The sequence below is a fragment of the Artibeus jamaicensis genome, unplaced genomic scaffold, assembly GCF_021234435.1.
Source record: "Artibeus jamaicensis isolate MK-2021 breed Jamaican fruit bat unplaced genomic scaffold, CSHL_Jam_final scaffold_1964, whole genome shotgun sequence".
NCBI lineage: Eukaryota > Metazoa > Chordata > Mammalia > Chiroptera > Phyllostomidae > Artibeus > Artibeus jamaicensis.
In genome coordinates, this window is record NW_026522030.1 from 58,127,030 (window position 1) to 58,148,456 (window position 21,427).

General features: G+C 45.3%; 1 protein-coding gene across 1 annotated transcript in view; it reads left to right on the top strand.

Moving 5' to 3' along the window:
* Positions 1–21,427, top strand: part of MTAP (methylthioadenosine phosphorylase) — a 52,592-nt gene that overhangs the window by 14,286 nt on the left and 16,879 nt on the right. Inside the window, exons 2-4 of the mRNA XM_037167991.2 lie at positions 226–312; positions 1,473–1,531; positions 3,453–3,620. Coding sequence (XP_037023886.1) covers positions 226–312; positions 1,473–1,531; positions 3,453–3,620 — 314 coding nt within the window. The remainder of the gene's footprint in view (positions 1–225; positions 313–1,472; positions 1,532–3,452; positions 3,621–21,427) is intronic.

The following is a 21,427-nucleotide window of genomic DNA, read 5'->3' on the forward strand; positions in this document are numbered from 1 at the left end:
TGTGGTAAAGTCCAAAAGGGTGACCCACATGTTGGTTATTTCTGGAATACAGATGGCCTTCAAATGGTTTCTTGAATGACTGTTTTTCAGTAATTTCAGATTTTTAAAAACAACTAGGGCTTAGCAGGAATGGAGAGGAGCAGCGCGTATGAGGAAACAAGTTTGCTTAAAATAATGATTTTTGTTTTCTAATGAAAAATCTGGTATCTTTTTTTCCTCCCTTAGATTGGAATAATTGGTGGAACAGGCCTGGATGATCCAGAAATCTTAGAAGGAAGAACTGAGAAATATGTGGATACTCCGTTTGGCAAGGTTAATACCCAGTTAATGGAGACATACTGGCTTTTTCCTGTCTCTTTGCTGACTTTGTTGTTCAGTTTTTAAAAGTTTTTTGATTACTTTTGTCTTATCTGCCCAGGACTGCCTGCCCCAAGCCGGGAGGGGCCGGGAGTCCTGTCCCGGGTCCCGCCAGTGGGTCCCACCAGCCACCACCCCCCCCCCACAGGGTCCCTGAGGATGGCTTGCACTTCTTGTTCTGAGCATGTGCAGAGTACTTCTCACTTTATATTCCTAGAAGCCACCTACTCATTTTAGACATAGCAACTGTACCCTTCCGTTCTCTGCATTTAAATCAGTTGCTAATTTGGAGCCAATAGGTCACGCATCATGGTAACCTAGGAGATGGACCGTGGGAGGGAGCGTCTAACGAAGTAAAGCCCTGGCCCAGGGTGGGATTCGTAACACAACTGCACAGCCAAACTGGAAATAAAACCCTCCTTCTCTGTTGGAAGAGGCAGCTTGCTCTCCCAACCCCCGAGTCACCCAGCTCCGGTCAGCTCCTAGTTTCACGGGGTTACTTCCACCCATCGCTGTTCTTTGATCCTGCTGTGAAGATCCCTGCACCTGCCAGTCCCAACCCAGCCCTCTGTTTCAGCCAAATTCTTACAGTGACTTCATGTCCCCCAAGTTGTGCTGTAAACTTGGTTCACTTCTTAGCCTTCTTTTTTCTCCCCCCCCCCCCCCCGGAATCTCAGAACGTCACCTCGGGGCATCCATGAGTGTCTCCTAGCTGGTTAGCAGAGCAAACAGCTCCAGTGCCGAGTCCTTAAATCCGCTGACAGCAGCCTCCCCTCCCCTCTGGGCCTCCCTCTCACACCTGACAGGTGCCTCAGCACAGCTGTATTTGACCAGTCTGCTGTCAGAGTCCCCCTGGGGTGCTTGCTACAAATAGGTCTCCCTGCATGACACCTACCCTCGCACCTGTGGCAGCCTTACGAGTCCTCTGCTTGTAAAGGGCTCAGTAAATATTTATTGAGTGATTATCTATCACATCTACACTCTTCTTTAAAGTGTATCTTCAAACCCTGGGTGTCCATGAATCTTTTCAAGGTCGAACAATTAAGTGACAGCTTTTTAATTGTTTATACATGTTTTCAAATCACTGAGTCGTAACCATTATTCATTATGTGCAGCCTTCTGATGCCTTAATTTTGGGGAAGATAAAGAATGTTGATTGCGTCCTCCTTGCAAGGTAAGGTGTTTTAAGGTTTTTGAGTGTTACTGCTAAAGGAGAATTTAAATTTAACTTAAAATCTGGAAAGAGTTTTGTGTGTTGAGGGAGCCAAAGCATTTCCGTCACTTTTACTGACCACTTCCAGTTTGGGGCTAAGTTCGACCGCCTTGGGACCATCCTGTGAGCAATCAGTTTGACTAAACATGAAGCTCTGGTTTCCTTCGCTTCCGGCTGCAAGAGGAAGTGTTTCTTCTGTTTTTGTTTTTTTGTTTTGTTTTTTCTCTACTTAACAAGAGAAAGAAAAACTGCTTTATTCATGACCCCTTGTGGATGTTACTACAGTTCTAAGTTTGTGGGGAGTGGGTTGGACTGAAGTGGGTTCTCCATGGTTTCCACACCCGTGTTTCCTTGACAAGTCTAGTGCGGTTCTAGACTGTAGAGAAAGAAAATAATTTGTTACCACGTTGTTAGAAGCTACACGTATTAGTTTTCTATTGCTGCATAAGAAATTACTGCAAAGTTAGCCGCTTAAAACAGCACACGTGATCTCACAGTTTCCAGAGGTCAATGATGAGGGCATAGCTTAGCTGGATCCTCTGTTTGGGGTCACACAAGGTAGATTCAAGGGTTTGTTTTCATCTGGGGCCCCAGATCCGCATTCAGGCACACATGGTGGCTGGCAGAATTCAGTTCCTCGAGGTTGTAGGACTGAGGCCGTCGGCTCCTAGAGGCCGTCCACCTTCTCCGCCACGTGTCCTCTCCATGGGCAGGCGGTTCCTGAGACCAGCCTTCTCCTTCAAGGCCAGCAGGAGGGTCTCTGCTGTCAGGGTGGAGCCTAACCAGGGGCATGACTGCCAGTGGCAGCTTTGCTGTCTCCTGTTGGTTGGAAGTAAGTCTCACATCTACCTAGTGGCAAGGTGTCAGCAGGATTGGTTTCTTCTGTGGGCGTGAGGGAAGGATCTGTTCTGGGTCTTTCTGGCTTGTAATGACCATTTTCTTCCTGTATTTTCCCATGTTCTGCCTTCTTTGCATGTCTCTGTCCGGATTTTCTCTTTTGCTAAAAGTGCCATTTATGTTAAATTAGGGCCCACTCTAATGACTTCATTTTAACTTAATTACTCTTCTTTTTTTTTTTAAGGATTTTATTTCTTTTTAGAGTAAGGGAAAAGGAGGGAGAGAGAGAGAGAGAGAGAAACATCAATGTGTGGCTGCCTCTCGTGCAGCCCCTACTGGGAACCTGATCTGCAACCAAGGCACTTGCTCTGACTGGGAATAGAACTGGCGACCCTTTGGTTCACAGGCCAGCACTCAATCCACTGAGTCACACCAGCCAGGCCAATTCCCCTATTAAAGACCCTGTCTCCGACTATGATCACATTCTGCTTGTGCTAGGGTTAGGAATTCAACCTGTAAAGGGGGGTCACAGTTCAGCCTGTAATACGGGTCATGTGTGAGGTGATCTGTTCTCGGAGGAGTCCTTCTGACGTCATCGTAAACAGCTGGGAACCCTCATATTCTAAACATGTCAGTAACTTATTTGGGAAATGGGGCAGAAGGAATGGAGAGATTCAACTGGGAACTTGAGTTTTTATTTCTACTTTGTCTTTATTGGCATCACTCGTTTTCTGTGTCATGGCTCATGTGAGAAAGGATGCCTCAGATTGGGAGGTTTTGGTGCCACAGAAAATAGACACAATGCATCTTCCTAGAGAGGGCGTTCTAAGTAAGTTACTACCTATTCCTGGTAGGAAAATAAATATACAGAATGTAAAGCTGGCCTGCATGGTAGAGTTGGCTGGTTATCATCCAGCCTTTTTTTTCTTCTGCCAATGAAAGCGCCTTGGTGGAAAAGGCTGGATGGCACCGCTGCAAACTAGCTTTCTTTTCTAGCAGTTAAGATGTGCTGCTGTCTCACCCGCCGTGTCAACCCTTCCCGCAGGCACGGCAGGCAGCACACCATCATGCCTTCCAACGTCAACTACCAGGCCAACGTGTGGGCTCTGAAGGAGGAGGGCTGCACCCACGTCCTGGTGACCACCGCCTGCGGCTCCTTGAGGGAGGAGATTCAGCCGGGCGATATTGTTATCATCGATCAGTTCATCGACAGGTGAGCAGTCCTCTGGGACACGTTAGGTGCCGGTAAGGTCATTGCCAGCCCACATGAACAATGTGTGGGGGCTTGGGGGTGGAGCACAGGCTCAGACTTATTTTAAGCTTTTTATTTTGGGGGGGTATTAAACAAATACAAAATAGTATAATAATCATAAACTCTCAAGTTCCCACTTCCCAGATTCAATATTTATCAATTCACTGCAGTTTCTAACTTTGAAAAATACGGAGTATTTAAAAAACAGAAAAGTTGCTCAATGTTTCTTCAGTATTAGATGTCTAGGCAACGTTCTCCTTTCCCCTGTTGTCTCACACGCTTTCTTTTTATAACTGGCTTGTCAAAGGAAGGCCCGGGGGGGTGGGGTCCACTGGTCACACACCCAGCGTGTCACCGAGCTTCTTTGTCCAGAGGTTTCCATCCCCTTGTTCCCTTTCTTGTCCTGGGGACTTCCCCCACAAGCTGGGTTTGCTGACTGCATCCCTGAGTGTCACTGGGTGTCTTCCACTGTGTCCTGTTGCGGCCGTGAGTCAGTGGTCAGCTCCGGAGGCCTGATCACAGCCAGGCACACGTGCTTGGTGGGAACCCTCTGCGTCATAGCAGGCGGCACGAGATGTCCGCTTGTCTGCTCCTGGTGTAAAGATCCACGGTTGGCTCAGGAGGTAGTAGGGGTTTTGCGTTACCGCACAAGTAATACGTAACATTTTCTTTACCCCCCACGTTAAATAAACAATGACAGGCTGCCACGATCCTGAGCTGCTTCTGCCTTTAGAAGTAGTTGAAGAAATCACAGAGAAAGTGGGGGGGGGTCCTGTGCGTCCCCCCCACCCCGCCCTGTTCCTGGTGCTCCCAGGGTGCTCTGGACGGAGACGGGCGACTGCTCTGCACCTTGATCTGGAGGCGGAGAGAAGTGCCAGGGGGTGTAAAGCATTTGGTGGTTCCCGCCAGAGGCCCCCGTTCGATCACGGCCCGCAGCCCGTCACTCTGCTGCTTCCGTCCATTACCTCTGCACCCGGTGCCTCTCCTCTGTCTTCTGTTCGGGGAGGAAGTTTGTCCATCCCAGGTCTGTGTGTCTTCCGCCTTCCCGGGATTCATTATAATTCGTTGTCATTGGAAGCATTCCTCATTGTTTCCATGTGAAATCAAACTATCCGATTCATCCATATCAAGTTGGCCGTGCTATAAACTAGAAATGCGTGGAGATCCAGTTTCATGGGGTTCCACCCAATACGTAACAGGGTAGACTGAAATCAGTCCATCCCCCGCCCCTGGCATTTTTCCTGGCATTTTTGAGCACCTGACACTGTATGCATATTGTCCGTCTTCTCTAGAATTTAAACTCTATGAGGGCAAAGACCCTTGTGTACTCTGTGTGACCGTTTATCCCCGATACCCACAGTGCTGCCTGGTCTGCAGTTGCTCAGTCAGAGTTTTTTGAGTTTTTTAAAAATCCTCATCCAAGAATATGCTATTTTGATTTGAGAGAGCAAGACGTGAGAGAAACATCAACCAGTTGCCTCCGGTGTGTGTCTCCAACTGGGAATTGAACCTGCGACCTTTTGGTGTACGGGGCAATGCTCCAACCCGTTGAGCCTCCCAGCCAGGGCAGGTCCATAGTTTTTTGGTTTTTTTTTTTTGAATGATTGGATGAATGCGATTACTTCAAGGGTGAGGGACGCCAGAGTTTGTGTTTAGGGGACACCTTCCTCAAAATCCCCATGGCTGTCAGAGTGCACATGTTTGGAGATAGTGGTTCAAGAGAATGGTTGTAATGTGCCCTAATAAAGCACAGTGTAAAACTCCATACTCAGAACGACCTGGATTTGTAAAGTGTTCCAGATGATATAGAGAGGAAAGGCTGACATGGGGGCCGAGCCTGGGATTCGTTTGTTACGTCGTGTGCTACGGGGCTGTCGCATTGCCCACGTTTTTCTCCGCGAGTGCTCTTTCAGGAGAGCAGGTGCGGCCATCAGACCTGGTTTGGTGGAACCCTGGTACTTCTTAGCAGTGCGAACCTCAAAATCTTCTGCTTTCTGTTGTTTTTCGTGTGCTGTGTGGATAAACTGCCTTCTTAGTCTTGCCTTGAAAGTTCAAAATCTCCAGCAAGTGCCCTTCGTGGCATCCAGCGTGTTTCACCTGCCCAGTGTCTGGGCGCCGTGGCCGTGGCCTCGGGTGTGTTGGCTGAAGGAGTCCACAGTCGATGTTACTTAGCAGCAACAAAAGACAAGGTCTGTTAAAAGAATCACTAAAGGAATATCATTTAGAATGAAATATCAAATTTTATATTGACTATGTATCACAATGATAACACTTTGGATGCCTTAGGTTAGATGAGATATTAAAGCTGATTTTACCTGTTTCTCTTTTACTTTGTAATGTGACCACCAGAAAATTTTAAGGGGCACAGGTGCCTTGCAGTGAATGGCTCCTAGGGAGTGTCTTCTAGGGGATACTGCCAGGGCTTGGGCCACGAGCCCAGGGCCACCGTTTGGTTTCCACTGGCCCAGAGGCTTGGGCACACACCTGCTTCACTGCAGGTGGCAAAGTCTCGGAGAAGAGAGTCACAGCTTGTTGCCTGGGGAGTAACAGCCTGTGTCGTAGTGATGGGGCACTTTTTTAATGAAGCAAATCTTGGTGTGTTGAGGCAGGCGACTGGTGACTCCCCTTGGTGGCGTCAGCCGGGAGAGAACAGTGAGCCTGGAGGCTGTGCTCTGTGCAGCCTGAGGCTCCCGGGTAGGCAAACCCACAGCCTCCGCTTGTTTGACAGAAAGCCGCGCAGTGGATTGCAGCCCAGGTGGGGTGGGAGCAGCCCTGGCGTAGGAGGCTTTGTCTTGGCTCTGATTGGCCTTGGCTGAAACACTTGACCTATGTGGCCCTTGGTCCTCCCTTCAGAATCAAGGGTTGAACTCCACCATCACTTAGCTCCTTTTTTGTGCGCTGTCTGAATTCTTCTCCAGGGACTGAGCTCAAACCATCCATGCTTGCTTGCCGCTATATGCTTTGCCAGCAGGTCGTTTTAGCAAAACTAGCCTCATTCTGAAGTGGGCTTCGGAGGCTCCCTAAGATAAATTTCTGGTGAAGGGAGAATCAGAATAGGATGGCATGGCTGTTCTCAGTTAATGGATGGGGAACCAGAGCACGTGGCCTTCCCTCCCTCAGTGCCCCGCACAGGGGAGAGCAGCACCCCAGCCCAGCATATTCTGTGCGGGCCTTAGAGGTCACAGATCCAATAACGACAGCTGGCTCTGGTTTTTATGGTTGTTTTTTCAAACATTAGATTTCTACTCTAAAAATGAAGTTCACCCTTGAAGGGGTCTGATGGGCTAGAAGCTTTTTTCTAAGAAAACGGGGTCATTCTCTTCTGAAAATCTTGTTTTTCTCTCATGCTCCACAACAGCATTTGAAGAGCTGAACATCTGGGCATGAGAGGAGGGGAATTCTGGGTGTGCCTGACTGGAAGAGTCAGGGCAACAGACAGGTGGGGGGTTTGGTGGGGAGTTCCAGGTATTTCTGAGTGTGTGTAGTTGGTCCTTGCATCTGTTTCACAGACATGCAATGATGGAGCTAATGTTTAAAGTAAAAATAATCTTTCATTTGTGCTTAGGGCAGCCTTAGAAAACAAAATATAGCTTGGTGTAGGTTTTACATAGTAAAAGGAAGTGTTTTTGTCATTTTCCCACTTTGTTGCCACAGTGACAGGTTCCTTAACTCAGCCTTGCCCGGGTTCTGGGCTCCACGCACCCTGTTCTTCACAAACCCAAAGTTAAAAAGAGCGATTCACACCAAGAACTTGCAGGTGGCGCGGGGACGGAGCGCTTCCTCAGTGCCTTCTGTCTCTCGCCCTGTTGAGTTTGATTAATTCGTTTCTTCTACCTCGGTGGGGCCTCCAGCCTCAGCCACAGGTCATGGGTTGAGAAGAGTCATTGGTTCCCCATCTGAACTGGGGAGAGAACACCTGACCTTTCGTCCATCCCAAGAGAACGGTGTGAGGCTGTTTCTGCTTTAAACAGACCTTATAGGGGAGTTGCTCCAAGACTCATGTTTGGGGGTTCTTCTGCTGTGATACAGACCCTTGCCTGTGCAGGTTTATCTGCCTCTCAGTGGCACCTGCGAGGAACTGAAGCAAGACTGTGAGTGGGAGAGGGGGAAAACCTCTGAGCGAGTCCTAGTCCGTTCCCCTCCCTAGAATCACCTGTCCCCTTGCTAGTTGGTTCCGCCCCTACCATTTCTCCTGGTGGTGACTCTTCTTTCTCTGAGGAAGCCACTCGCTGCCTGTGGCATGGCGAGGGCCCCATCAAATTCCGAGACAAGATTTGGAAGTTTAAGACCATCGCTGTGGGTTTACTTGGCTTCTGTTTTTGCTTTCAGCCTGGCTTCTGGGAGGCACTGCCCTCTCTACTTTTAAAGCTTGACCTGGCCAGTGCACTGTAAAATGGGGCCTAGAAGTGATTTATTTTTTTACTCAGTCTTTTTTTTTCCATTACCATTCAACCCTCTTACATCCCCCACCACCCACCATCACCACACTATTGTCCATGATCCCTAACCCACTAACCACCCCCTCCCCCCACTAGTTGTCATCTGCTTTCCATCTACGTGTCTCTGTTTTTGCTTGTTAGTTCAGTTCGTTCATTAGATGCCACATGAGTGAAATCATATGGTATTTGTCTTTTTCTGGCTGGCTTCATTTCATTTAGCATAATGTTCTCCAGGTCCATCCATGCCGTCACAAAGAGTAAAAAAAATTTTTATGGCCCAGCAGCATTCCATTGTGTAAATGTCTCCTAGTTGTTTTATCTGTTCATTTACTAATGGGCACTTGGGCTGCTTCCGTATCTGGCCATTGCAAACAATGCTGCAGTGAACATGGGGGTGTGTATGTTCTTTTGAATTAGTGTTTTGGGTTTCTTCAGATGTGTTCTGAGAAGTGGGGTCACTGAGTCAAAAGGCAGATCCATTTTTGATTTTTTGAGGTATCTCCATACTGTTTCCACAGTGGCTGCACCAGTCATCCTTCCCACCAACAGGGCAAAAGTGTTCCCCTTTCTCCACATCCTCGCCAACACTTGTTTGTTGGTTTATTGATGATGGCCATTCCGACAGGTGTGAAGGGATATCTCTGGGGATTATAATTTCCATTTCTCTGATGATTAGTGCTGTGTTGAGCATCTTTTCATCCGCTGGCCATCTCTACGTCCACTTTAGAGAAGTGTGTGTTCATACCAAGAATTTGAAGGCAGCTAGGCCACCGTGAGTTTCCTTTGCCCATTTTTTAATTGGGTTGTTTGGTTTTTTGGTGTTGTGTTTTATAAGTTCTTCATGCATTTTAGATATTAACTCCTTATCAGATATATCTGCAAATATGTTCTCCCACTCTATGGACTGTCTTTTTATTTTGTTGATGGTCTCCTTGGCTGTGCAAAAACTTCTTAGTTTGATGTCTTCCCGTTTGTTTATTTTTTCCTTTTGTTTCCCTTGCCCAAGGAGCTGTATCAGATAAAATATTGCTACAAGCAATGTCTGAGAGATTCTACTACCTATGTTTCTTCTAGGATTTTTTATGGTTTCAGGTCTAACATTTAAGTCTTTAATCCATTTTCAATTTATTTTTCTGTGTGTTGTAAGACAGTGATCTAGTTTCATTTTTCTGCATGTATCGGTCCAATTTGCCCAATACCATTTACAGAATAAACTACCTTTAACCCATTGCATGTGCTTGAGAAGCAGTTTCTAATGAAGTTTCGGCCTTTGTTGCAAGACAAGACTGCCCACTGGCTGCTTCGGTCAAAGCATGAGGCGTTTTGTTGTCTTCCTGTTTTCCTTCTATTGCACACCCTCCACTGTCAACCCAGTTGCTGTTGGATACTTACACAAACTCATTTGTCTTGTGGGAAACTGATTATGTGGTCTTTTATTTCACCCTAAACTACTACTAACTGTGCCAGGAAAGGTGCACACGGGCAGAGAATTCCAGCAATTACCACACGACTTTTTTCCCCTTCCCCATCATTTACAATTGCCATCATTTAAAAGAGTCCAGTTCACCATATTTATAAGGCATCTATTAAAAGGCACAGCTAGGCCCTGGCAGGGTAACTCGCTCAGTTGGTCCAGGTACACCAAGGTTGTGGACTGGATCTCCACTCAGGGCACACACAAGATATTTCTCTCTCTCTCAAAATCAATAAATAAAAATTTATTTTTTAAAAAAGAACATTTAGGTCTGTAAAATGGAAAGGTGCCTCCATTATATTAAGTTTTTTAAAAATATAGGCTAATAGGACCTCTGAAAGTACTTCACTATCGGAAACGTCTCAAGGTGAAGCTACCAAACATTTATCAGGATAGAAGGGTGCGGAATTTGCTTTTTAGTAGTGGTCTTTATCAGGAATGCTTTGCAAATAAAGGTTTTTATTTTTCCAATGAGAAAAATACAACCAAAGAATTAAGATCAAGAAAAGGAGAGTGTAATTCTTGGTGCCAAGCGTTTTCTGCACAATGCTGTCCACACATCGGCCTTTTGTTCCCGAGGTCTCCAGTTGGCTTCTGCTTGAAGAATGCAATGGGAGAAGCCTCGTTTGGGAAGTGAGGACATCCAAAATTTTCCCTGGGTCTCCCCCAAATTCCTTTGTCACTTGGTGTTCTTATCTGCTAAGTGAGGGTGTTGGATTGACCCCGAAGAGTTCCGATGTCCGCCCTCTAGAGACAATTCTTTTGTCTCCAGAATTAGGAGGAGTTGGGGGCTGGTAAGCATTTGCTGGTGATGCATGCTTACTCATCAGGAAAGTCCCGCTGTAAACACAGTGGTAAGGGATTATGTCAGGTTATTTCCACCTCCCAAAGAAACAGCCCTGCCTTGGGCTTCCCCTACGATGTTATGTGGGGTTATTCTTTCTCACCCTTTCAGGCACCAGCCCAGGAGGTTCAGGTGTTCCCTGATGTCAATGACATCACTGTTTCAACTTCTTGGGCAGAGCGAGGATTCTTAGTAGAAATTGGAGTTTATGGTAAAGAATTACACAGGAAGCCCTTGCTTAGCTCCTCCGCTCCTGTCAGCTGCTATTTTAAACCCTTACAGTTCTCCTGCAGCTTCCTGGCCGGCTCTTTCATTCCTGGTTGAGAATGTCACCCTCCTTCGCCCATCACTTGCATCCCTATTCGCATCTTCCGGCGGATGGCTGTCCTGGAAGTGGGGGCAGCTATTCCCTGTGGGAGGAGAGCTCTTCTTGTGTTGTACTCGGCAGCCTGGTTCTGTTATCACATCACTGGATATCCTCGCTATTAATAAAAATGCTGATAAGTGCCCAATTTTTGAGTTTCTAGCAGCTGCCACAAGTCAGTCTTTGTTTACCACATACAAGGGTACTTTCCCCATTTTATGGTTGAAGAAACTTCAGCTATTTGCTGTTTGGTTATTTGCTAGTAAGTGGGACCTGTGGGGTTTGAATTCGGGTTAGTCTCCACAACCCGTGACTTCAGCCACCCTTCACACACAGACGTCCAGCTCTGCCCTTTCCCTCAAGGTCCACACTGGCTGTAGGACAAGGTCCTAAAGATCCCTCACACTTCCTACATAAGATTAATGTATCCCCTCGATTGTCCTCTGACTTCACACTCCTCCTTCTCCCAAACTCCCCATCTTTCACATGGTGAATTACTGAGCTGGCGGCCCTGGCCCTGACCTCCACCCGGGCTGCTGCAGAGCCTTCAGCCCTCCGTGCCGTCTCTGAGTCCCGCAGGCAGCTCCCTGGAGGCCTGCCCCCGGCCCTTCTCTGTCACCACTGCCCTTAAGGATTGGAGTCAGTTCTGAACATCACTTCTTCCCATCACTTCTTCCCTGCTTGACTGCCCTCAAAGCTAGTTTGCATACTACCACCTAAAAAACACAACAGAAACAAAAATACAGTGAGACGGGTGCTGGAAACCCAGCATCTGCTCCATCCTGTGGGGCTTTTCCCCTGAACCTGACCCTGGGGTATATGTGAGTGGTGATGAGCACCTGCTTCTGCCAGACTTCTGAATTAAACGTAGTTGGGGGAGGGATGTCCTAATTTTTTATGTAGAACACCTCACTCAGCTCTTCCTGCCATTTGGTGTAATTTTTTCCTAGTTCCTTTGGTCATTGATGCTGATGATCTTTGACATGTACTTAAAAATATCTCGTCACCTTTCTGGTGGTTTCTCCCATTGCTTTTGTACTTCATATCTCTGCTCAATTTCCTCTGCCCAATAAAATATTAAAGTTTATTATCTGGCTACATCTGGTTTTCTGAATGTAAAGAAGTTATTTCTGGATAATTCTGAAGTGAAAGAAAATATTGAGCTCTTCCCACAGGTCAGGTGTCAGGCACTAGATAATTAACATTCATATACCTATTGCTGGTGGTGACGGTGAGAACTTTTTCAAAAGGCATTCTGACTCATTAAAGTTTAATATAAGCATGGCTGCCATGGCCAAGTGCCTCAGCTGGTTGAAGCATCGTCCAATACACCAAGGGGTGGTGGGTTTGATATCTGGTCAGGGTACGTGCAAGAAGCAGCTGACCAGTGTTTCTCTTACATCAGTGTTTCACTCCCTCTCCTCTCTCCCTCTCCCCGGCCTTCCTCTCTCTCTAAGTCAATGAACAGGTCCTCAGGTGAGGATTAAAAATATATATGTGTGCATGTAAGTCCATGGTTTATAAATGTACATATAAATACTGCTTTCCAAGCAGCCCCCACATTTGCATTTTGCAATCCTAGGAAAAGCACCAACCAGTGCATTTTTCCAGCCACATATCAGGATGTGTGTATAAAGCAGTGGTTGAGCAACCATCCTGTGGGACATTGTGAATCCGTAAATAGGTTTGTTGAAGCTTCATGTGGTGCCCTGGCTGGTGTAGCTCAATGGATTGAATGAGGGCTGTGAACCAAAGGGTCACTGGTTCAATGCCCAGTCAGGGCTTATGCCTGGGTTGTGGGCCAGATCCCCAGTAGGGGCACTTGAGAGGCAACCACACATTGATGTTTCCGTCCCTCTCTTTCTCCCTCCCTTCCCCTCTCTCTAAAAATAAATAAATAAATAAATAAATAAATAAATAAATAAAGTCTTTTGAATGAATGAATGAATGAATGAGCCATTATTTTTTTTTTAAAAAAGCTTCATGTGGTGACCTGGAGCAGTGTCTGGTACTTTGCAGTGAAAACAGAGATGACAGTCCTTACTGTGTTCCTGGTGCTAATTATCACAGCGTTAGGTGGCATCCCTGACATGCTTTATTATCCTCTTCTACAAGTAAGAAAACTAAGGCCCAAAGACATTGTTACTCACCACCTGCGTCAGGGAGCAGATTTTTTTTTGATTTTTTTTTTTTTTTGTTCTTGCATGCTCTATTGATCAAGACCTGAAGAAAAATAGAAAATACTAAGGGAAAACTGTTACCTGTATATTGAGCAGTTTTACCTCATTGGGATATGAACACCCATTGGCTTTTCTTTCCAAAGGCATCCTGAGCAGGTAGCGACATTCCTTAGATCAGGCCAGGAGGATCTTAGTGACATTGGTCCAATTCATAACCTTTCAGTTCCTTTTGGTTAATAGAACAGATTCATTCCATTTCTTAATTTGCTGCCATCTGTGCTAAAATTCCTGCTTTCCCCACTGTAGTTTTGAACTCTTTTCCTTTCCCCTTGAGCCCTTTGTACCCTGGCTCCCTGACCTGAATGTTCTAGGATTTGACCCCCTCATTTACATATAAGTTCTTAACCGCGCTGTCCATAAATACATATGCACACACCCACGCAAATACACACCAATTTAGAAGGCTCTTTCTTAATCCTCTTGATTTTAGCATTATGCAAATTGTCTAGGGTATTAATATCCTTTTATTCTAACCAATTGGTTGCTTGACTTTAAATTTCTTGCCATCTCCACCCATTCATATACTTTGTGTTTAACTAAACTGATGTCTTTGGTGTTCTAAGTAAACTGATATTCAACCTGCACATCTGTGTTTTGTGAGTAATATGTGTTTGTAATAATATGAAATGTAGATAGCGTAGGGAGATACAGGGTAAACAGCAAAACTCTCCTATGTTTCTGGAAGGTATGTACCCTGCTGTAGCCCATTGAAAGGCAAATTTGTAAGATCTACTATCAAACTTGACAACATACGTGGCTATTGACCCAAATAGTTCATTTTCTTGAGAAACACATGCACAAGGGAGCTCATGCGGAGATGTTGGTTATGACGTTTTTAATCACCCATTTATTGTATAGTAATGAAAGTTCTGGTTTGTTTATCCGTGGCATTCTCTGCAGCACTTAATCAAGTGGATTATAGCTGCTGGTATAGGGAAGTCTCCAAGATACATCATTAACTAAATCAAGCACATTGTAAAATAACCCATATTGTATACCATTTGTGTGTTTTAAACACAAAGCAAAACTATCTTTGTGTGACTAAATAGGAATTCCAGAAAACTTGCTGTCTTCCCTTTGAATCATATCTCAGCTTTCTACACTTAGAGTCAGACCCCACCGTGGTCTTCCTCACAGCCACACACTGTTCTGTTGTTGGGTATCTGATTTATTTCAGCTGGCCTCTGAGTGGGAAGTTTGATTTTTTGGCTTCCTGTAAGTATTAAGTGTATGTCCTTAGGTAACATGTATGTGTCCTGTTACCTTGGTGTGAACATAGCCTCTTGGGTAAATGGCCAGCAGAACTGCTGGCATCGAGGTGGCTGTAACATACTCGCTGTCAAGAGGCCTTCTTGCCCTCGGAGCTCAGGCTGTAATGAAAAGAGGGTGACGTGATATCGGGTTCTGAAAATGGAACTTGTCTCTGTCCGTGCACATTCCTGTTTGAATATCTTTATTTAAATATTATATTGATTATGCCATTATAATTATTCCAGTTTTTGCCCCGTTTGCCCCCTCTGCCCGCTGCCCCCATTTTACCACCAGTGATTTCCCCCTCCCCACCCCCTGCCCTTAGTTCATGTCCATGGGTCACGCATACAAATTCATTGGCTTCTCTTATTTCCTATATTGTTCTTAACTTCCCCCTATCTATTCTGTACCTACCATTTATACTTCTTAGTCTCTATACCATTCCCCCATTCTCCCCTTTCCTTCTCCCAGCTGATAACTGTCCAGATGATCTCCATATGTATGAATCTGTAGCTGTTCTGGTTGTTTGCTTAGTTTGTTTTTGTTTTTGCTCTTTAGGTTCAGTTTTTGATAGTTGTGAATTTGTTGTCGTTTTACTGCTTATAGTTTTGGTCTTCTTTTTCTTAGATAAGTCCTTTAGCATTTCATATAATAAGGGCTTGGTAATGATGTACTCCATTAGCTTTACCTTCTCTGGGAAGCAATTTATCTTCCCTTCCATTCTAAATGAGAGCTTTGCTGAATAGAGGAATCTGGGTTGTAGGTCATTGCATTTCATCACTTTGAAAACTTCATTCATTCAAATTCTTCTTGCCAGCCCCTTCTTGCCTGCAAAATTTCTTTTGAGAAATCATATGATAGTCTTATAGGAACCCCTTTGTAGGTAACTCTGCCTTTCTCTCGCTGCTTTTAAGATTCTGTCTTTATCTTTAACCTTCGACATTTTCATTATGATGTGTCTTGGTGTGCACTTCTTTGAGTTTAACTTGTTTGGGACCCTCTGTGCTTCCTGGACTTGTCTATTTCCTTCCCCAATTTGGGGAACTTCTCTTTCATTGTTTTTTCAAATATATTTTTCAACTTCTTGCTCTTCCTTTTCTCCTTCTGGCATCCCTATGATTTGGATGTTGGCCCTTCTGGAGATGTCCCAGAGTCTTCTTAAACTCTCCTCATTTTTTGAATTCTTGTTTCTTTATTTCGTTCTGTTTGAATGTTTATTGGTTCTTTGTGTTCCAAATCATTGATTTGAATCCTGGCTTCCTTCCCTTCAGTGTGGGTTTCCTGTTGATTTTTTTTTTATTTCTCTTAGTGTACCCTTCATTTTTTCTCTTATGCTTTTGCTATATTCAATGAGATCTTTGAGCATTCTGATCACCAGTATTGTGAACTATGAGTCTGATAGGTTGACTATCTCTGCATCACTTTGTTTTTTGGGAGATGGTTCTGTTCTGTTCCTTCATTTGGGCCATATTTCTCTGTTTCCTTACTTTGGCAGCCTCCCTGTGTCTATGCTGTGTGCTAGGTAGAACCACTTTGATTTCCAGTCTTAGTGCACCTGTTAAGTTGTATGGGGCGGAGTATTAGGTATTCGCCAGGGCAGGGCAATCTGCTTTGCTGCTTTGTGGCTCTGCGTGGGGGGAGGGAGATCGAAGAGGGGGCAGTGCCACTGCTGACTGGGTTCTGAGGGCTTGCCTGGCACTCGCACCTTTTCTGGGCACTTCACCCACTTCCCTGATGAGACTGGCACCTCTCCAGCTGCCATCCTGCTGCTTGTGGTTCCCAGAGTGGCTGAGTCTGCCACAGCCAGAAGTTAGGAAGCTTTATTTTCCTGGCACCAGAACCCTGGGCTGTGTGGTCTCACCAGTGTCTGCAACTGCTGGCTCCCAAGGTGTCCCCCCATTTTTTTCCACCATGTGTGAATGTGGGACCACCCATTCCTCCCAGGTGCTTCTACCTGGCTGCCACCATACCCTGTCCTCTCTGCCCTGTCTCTCCATCTCCACCTCTCCTACCCACTTGGATGAATTACCTTCTTTAAGTCCTTGGTTGTCAGGCTTGGTTGACAGTTTTGGGTGTTTTTCTTCAGTGATTTTCCGGAAGTTCTGGGTGTTTTGCATTTTTAAGTTAGTTATGTTCTTTCTTATGGTTGTTCAATGAGGCAAAGTATGTCTACCTATGCTTCCTGTTGACTGGAAGCCTGGTTGAATATCTTTTAAGTGACGTGGTAGAATCAGTTCCCCTGACCCACTCTCCTCCTGGGCAGCCAGCAGTCGGCCCTGCTTCACTGGTGAACTGATCGACTCATGCGCACTGAGGCTGGTGTGGGCATGGGCCGTGCTTCTGCTATACAAGTGTTTTCCTTTTACTTGTTTGCAACGCAGAATTTCCTCAGAGGAAAAAGATGAATAAAAGGCGATCTCTGAGTTGACTCAAGAGTCTTGATCCAGAAACAACCCACCAGTCTGTCTTTCTGGGGGCTTTCTTCCCCCTCTCTCTCAAGTACCCCGTGTTCCTTCCTTGGTGTCCAGCTCACATCATTTGCCAGTCCGCATCCTTTTTTCTCCTTCACTCCTCGGGCAGTTTTTGGTTTCTACGCTAACTTTTTTTTAGCATATGTCCCAGTCTGGCAACCTTGAGCAGTTAACTGGGTACCCTTGACTTGACCCTTCTGTGTGTTGTCCACTGAAGTTGGCAGGTTTTCCATAAACAGCAGTGATGAGTGCTGAGCACTTGCGTCATGTGTTCTCATTCAGCCTTTGCACGCACCATAGAAGGTGTATGCAGTAGAAGATGTATTAATTCCCCATTTTAAATATGTAAAAACTGGTATAAACTGAGGTATAGAGAGATCAGAGTTACGATCTCAAGGCACACAGCTAGCAAGCCAGCCAGATCAATCAGTCTCTTGAGTCTGTTTTCGGGTGAATGTCCCAAACTCCCGGGGAGGTGAAATTGGCAGTCACCTCGCTGAGCGGGGAGGGTCACAGTTAAAGCAAGAATTACAGTCAGACCTTCGTCGTCATTTTTTTTTAAAGATTTTTATTTATCTTTAGAGGGGAAGGGAAGGAGAAAGGAGGAGAAACATCAATGTATGGTTGCCTTTTGTGCATCCCCTGCTGGGAACTGGCCTGTAGGGAACCAACCTGCAACCCAGGCATGTGCCCTGACTGGGAATTGAACTGCGATCCTCTGGTTCGAAGGCCAGCGCTCAATCCACTGAGCTATACCAGCCAGGGCTTCGTTGTCATTTTTTTATTACTGCAGAAACCATAACTGAGTTAACTATATCTTAAATCATATAAGCATCTGTATTAGTTTCCTATTGCTGCTATAACAAATCACCACAAACTTAGTGACTTAAACAATGCAAACTTACTACCTTATAATTCTGTAGGAGACTTATGCAGATGTCACTGACTAAGATCAGGGTATCAGCAGGGCTGCATTTTTTACTGGAAACTTGGGTCGGGGGGAGTGTTCCTTATTCTTTGCCACCTACATTCCTTGGCTTTGGCCCCTTTCATCTTCAAAGCCAGCAGTCGTGTGTTGAGCCCTTCTTGCACTCTGACATTGACTTTCTGCCTCCCTCTTTCACATGTAAGGGATCTTGTGTGACATTGAACCCATCCACTTAATCCAGGATAACTTTTCACTTTATTGTCAGCTGGTTAGCAACCTGAATACCATCTGTAGTCTTAGTTCTCCTTTGCCATGTAAAATAACATAGTCACAGGTCCTGGGCATCAGGATGTAGATACCTTTGCATAGGAGTGGGTGAGGCTTTATTCTGCCTGCCACTACTCGTCACTTTCACAATCCATTTCACAGCCACCACTCCTGAACACTCTTGTCCTTGGTCTAGGGTACTTCCAGCAGGAGTGGGATCCTTCACATTCTTCTCAGCACAGCTTCCCACCAGGCCCAGCTTGGAGCAGATTTAACCGTGGACCCAGGAATAGACTGCAGTTCTATCTCTTGATGGGAGGAAGAATAGATTCCATCAAGGGCTTCATTTATCAGGAAAGGTGCCCACCCAGGCACTGTTGCAGACCTAGTTTCTTCCTTCAAGAAACTAGCTATAGGCCCTGGACAGTGTGACTCAGTTGGAGTGTTGTCCCATAACTAAAGGGCTGCAGGTTTGATTCCCAGTCAGGGCACATACCTAGGTTGCGAGTTCAGTGCCCATCTGGGAGTATATGGGAGGCAACCAATCAATGCTTCTCTCTTCCACTGATGTTTCTCTCTTTCTACCTTCCCCTCTCTCTAAATAAGAAAAATAAGCAATGAAAAAACGTCCTCGGGTAGTTATTTAAAAGTAAACAAGAAGGGGGTTCTAGCCAAGAGGGAGGGATAGGTAGAAACACTTTACCTCCTCTCACAAACAAAAGATGGATAACCAATTTACCAAAAACAACAACAACCAGAACTGCCAAAAAATCAAACTGTATGAAAGTCCAACAACCAAGGAGTTAAAGAAGAAGCATCCATCCAGACCTGTGGGAAGGTCAGAGATAGGCAACCAGGGGGAGAGGATGTTCAGCAAGGCAGCAGCTGGCGGACCAGGTAGGTGGGTGGGACAGCAGCTGGCAGCCGGGTAGTCCTACATGTGGATAAAAACCAGGAGGAACAACTGGGGAGCGAGACAAACCGCACAACCCAGAGTTCCAGCACCAGGACAATAAAGCCTTTGAACCCCTGGCTCTAGAAATCTGTGGGGGTTGCTGCGGCAGAAGAAATGGCCAGTCTCTCAGGACAGTCTGTCGGAAAGGCCCATGGGGTCCTAGAATGTACACAGGAACCCCACTCAGGGAATCAGCACCATGGCAGCAGTTAGAAGGGCGCCAGTCACTTGCAGGAAGTGGCAACTGACAAAGCTGGGCAAGAGCTGAGCAAATGCCATTGTTCCCCTCCTCACCTCTACCCCACATACAGCACCACAACTGCATTGAAGTGGGTTGCCCTGCCCTGGCAAACACCTAAGGCTCCATCCCTTAACAACATGAGGGGTGTGACAAGACAGAATTATGGCCCAAATGAAAGAACGAATCAAAACTCCAGAAAAAGGAAAAAGTGATAAGGAGAAAGCCAACCTATCAGATGCAGAGTTCAAAATACTGGTAACCAGGATGCTTACAGAAATTATTTTGCCCTGGCTGGTGTGGCTTAGTGGATTGAGCACTAGCCTGTGAACCAAAGGGTCACTGGTTTGATTCCCAGGCAGGGCACATGCCTGGGTTGCAGGCCTGGTCCCCAGTGAGTCTCATGAGAGGCAACCACACATTGATGTTTCTCTCCCTTTCTCCTTCTCTTCCCTTCTGTCTAAAAATAAATAAATAAAATATTTTAAAAAGTTAGTTAATTAACTAATTAGTTTGAGTACAACTGCAAAATAAAGAAAAAAGTGAAGGCTATGCAAAGCAAAATAATGCAAAATATACAGGGACCGAACAGTGATGGGAAGGAAACCTGGATTCAGATCAACAATTTGGAACAAAAGGGAGAAATAAACATTCAGTTAGAACAGAATGAAGAAACAAGAATTCAAAAAAGTGAGGATAGGCTTAGGAACCTCCGGGACAACTTTAAACATTATAACATCGGAATCATAGGGATGCCAGGAGGAGAAGAGGAAGAGCAAGAAATTGAAAACTCATTCACAAAAATAATGAAGGAGAACTTCCCCGGTCTGGCAAAGGAAATAGATTTCCAGGAAATCCAGGAAGTTCAGAGAGTCCCAGAGGAGTTGGATCCAAGGAAGCACATGCCATGGCCGTGGCACATCATCATTAAGTTACCCAAGATTAAAGATAAGGAAAGTATCTTAAAAGCAGCAAGAGGGAAGGAGAGAGTTACCTACAAAGGAGTTCCCATCAGACTGTCAGCTGATTTCTCAAAAGAAATCTTGCAGGCAAGAAGGGGCTGGAAAGAAGTATTCAAAGTCATGAAAGGACCTACAACCTAGAGTACTCTATCCAGCAAAGCTATCATTTGGAATGTAAGGGCAGATAAAGTGCTTCCCAGGTAAGGTCAAGTTAAAGAAGTTCATCATTGCTAAGCCCTTATTACATGAAATGTTAAAAGACTTATCTAGGGAAAAAAAGATAAAAAACTATGAACAGTAAAATGACAACAAACTCTCACAACTATCAACAACGGAACCTAGAAAAATAAAAACAAACTAAGCAAATAATTAGAATGGGAACAGAATCAGAAATGGCAGGTCACATGGAGGGTTATCAGCAGGGATGGGGACGGTAGGGTGAGAGAAAAGGTACAGGGAATAAGTTGCATAATTGGTAGGTAGAAATTGGGGGAGGTTAAGAATAGTATTGCAAATTGAGAAGCCAAAGAACTTATATGTACTACCCATGGACATGAACTAAGGGGGGCGGTGAATACTGGAGGGAATGGGGGTACCAGGCATAAGAGGATAAAGGGGAAAAATGGGACAGATGGAATAGCATAATCAATAAAATATACAAAAAAATAAATACAGCAGCAGCAAGAAACTACCTGCATGTTACTGCCGTTGATGTACTCTGTTTTTGCTTCTGCTGCACCTACATCAGTCTCTAATGTGACTTAATTGACCCAGTACCTGGCACAGGTACTGGGTCAATCTCAAAGCAATAGAAGTAATAATAGTTTTTCCAACAATTACTTGATCCCCAAGTGCACATATTTGCCATATAAAATAGATGTTACTGCATCTAAGTGTATTGGGATGTAACTGCTGAAAGGTTTTGCGACCCTGTTGTCATGATTAAACAAGGGCGTTAGTGCAGGTGTTGTTCTTACCTTATGAAGAAAGAACTCAGGGAAGTTAAGTAGTTTGTTCAAGACTGCACAAAAATTTAGTAACAAGGTCCAATCAGCTACAAAACTGCATTTTATGTTTCCTCCCTGTCACTGATAAAACTCAGCGTGAGAGTGAATTATACTGTTAGGTTAGAAGAGCTGCTTTGGCTGAAAATTGCCAGTCACCAGGTCTGCTTCCTCCTAGTACTAGCTCAGTCAGGTCACTTGTCCCTATGATGTGGGACTTGCCTGACATTTATTTCTGGCATTTTGCTCAGTTTTAAAAAACTCTCCTCCCTCAGTTAAAAACCTTCATGGAGCCCTGGCTGGTGTGGCTGAGTGGACTGAGTACCGGCCT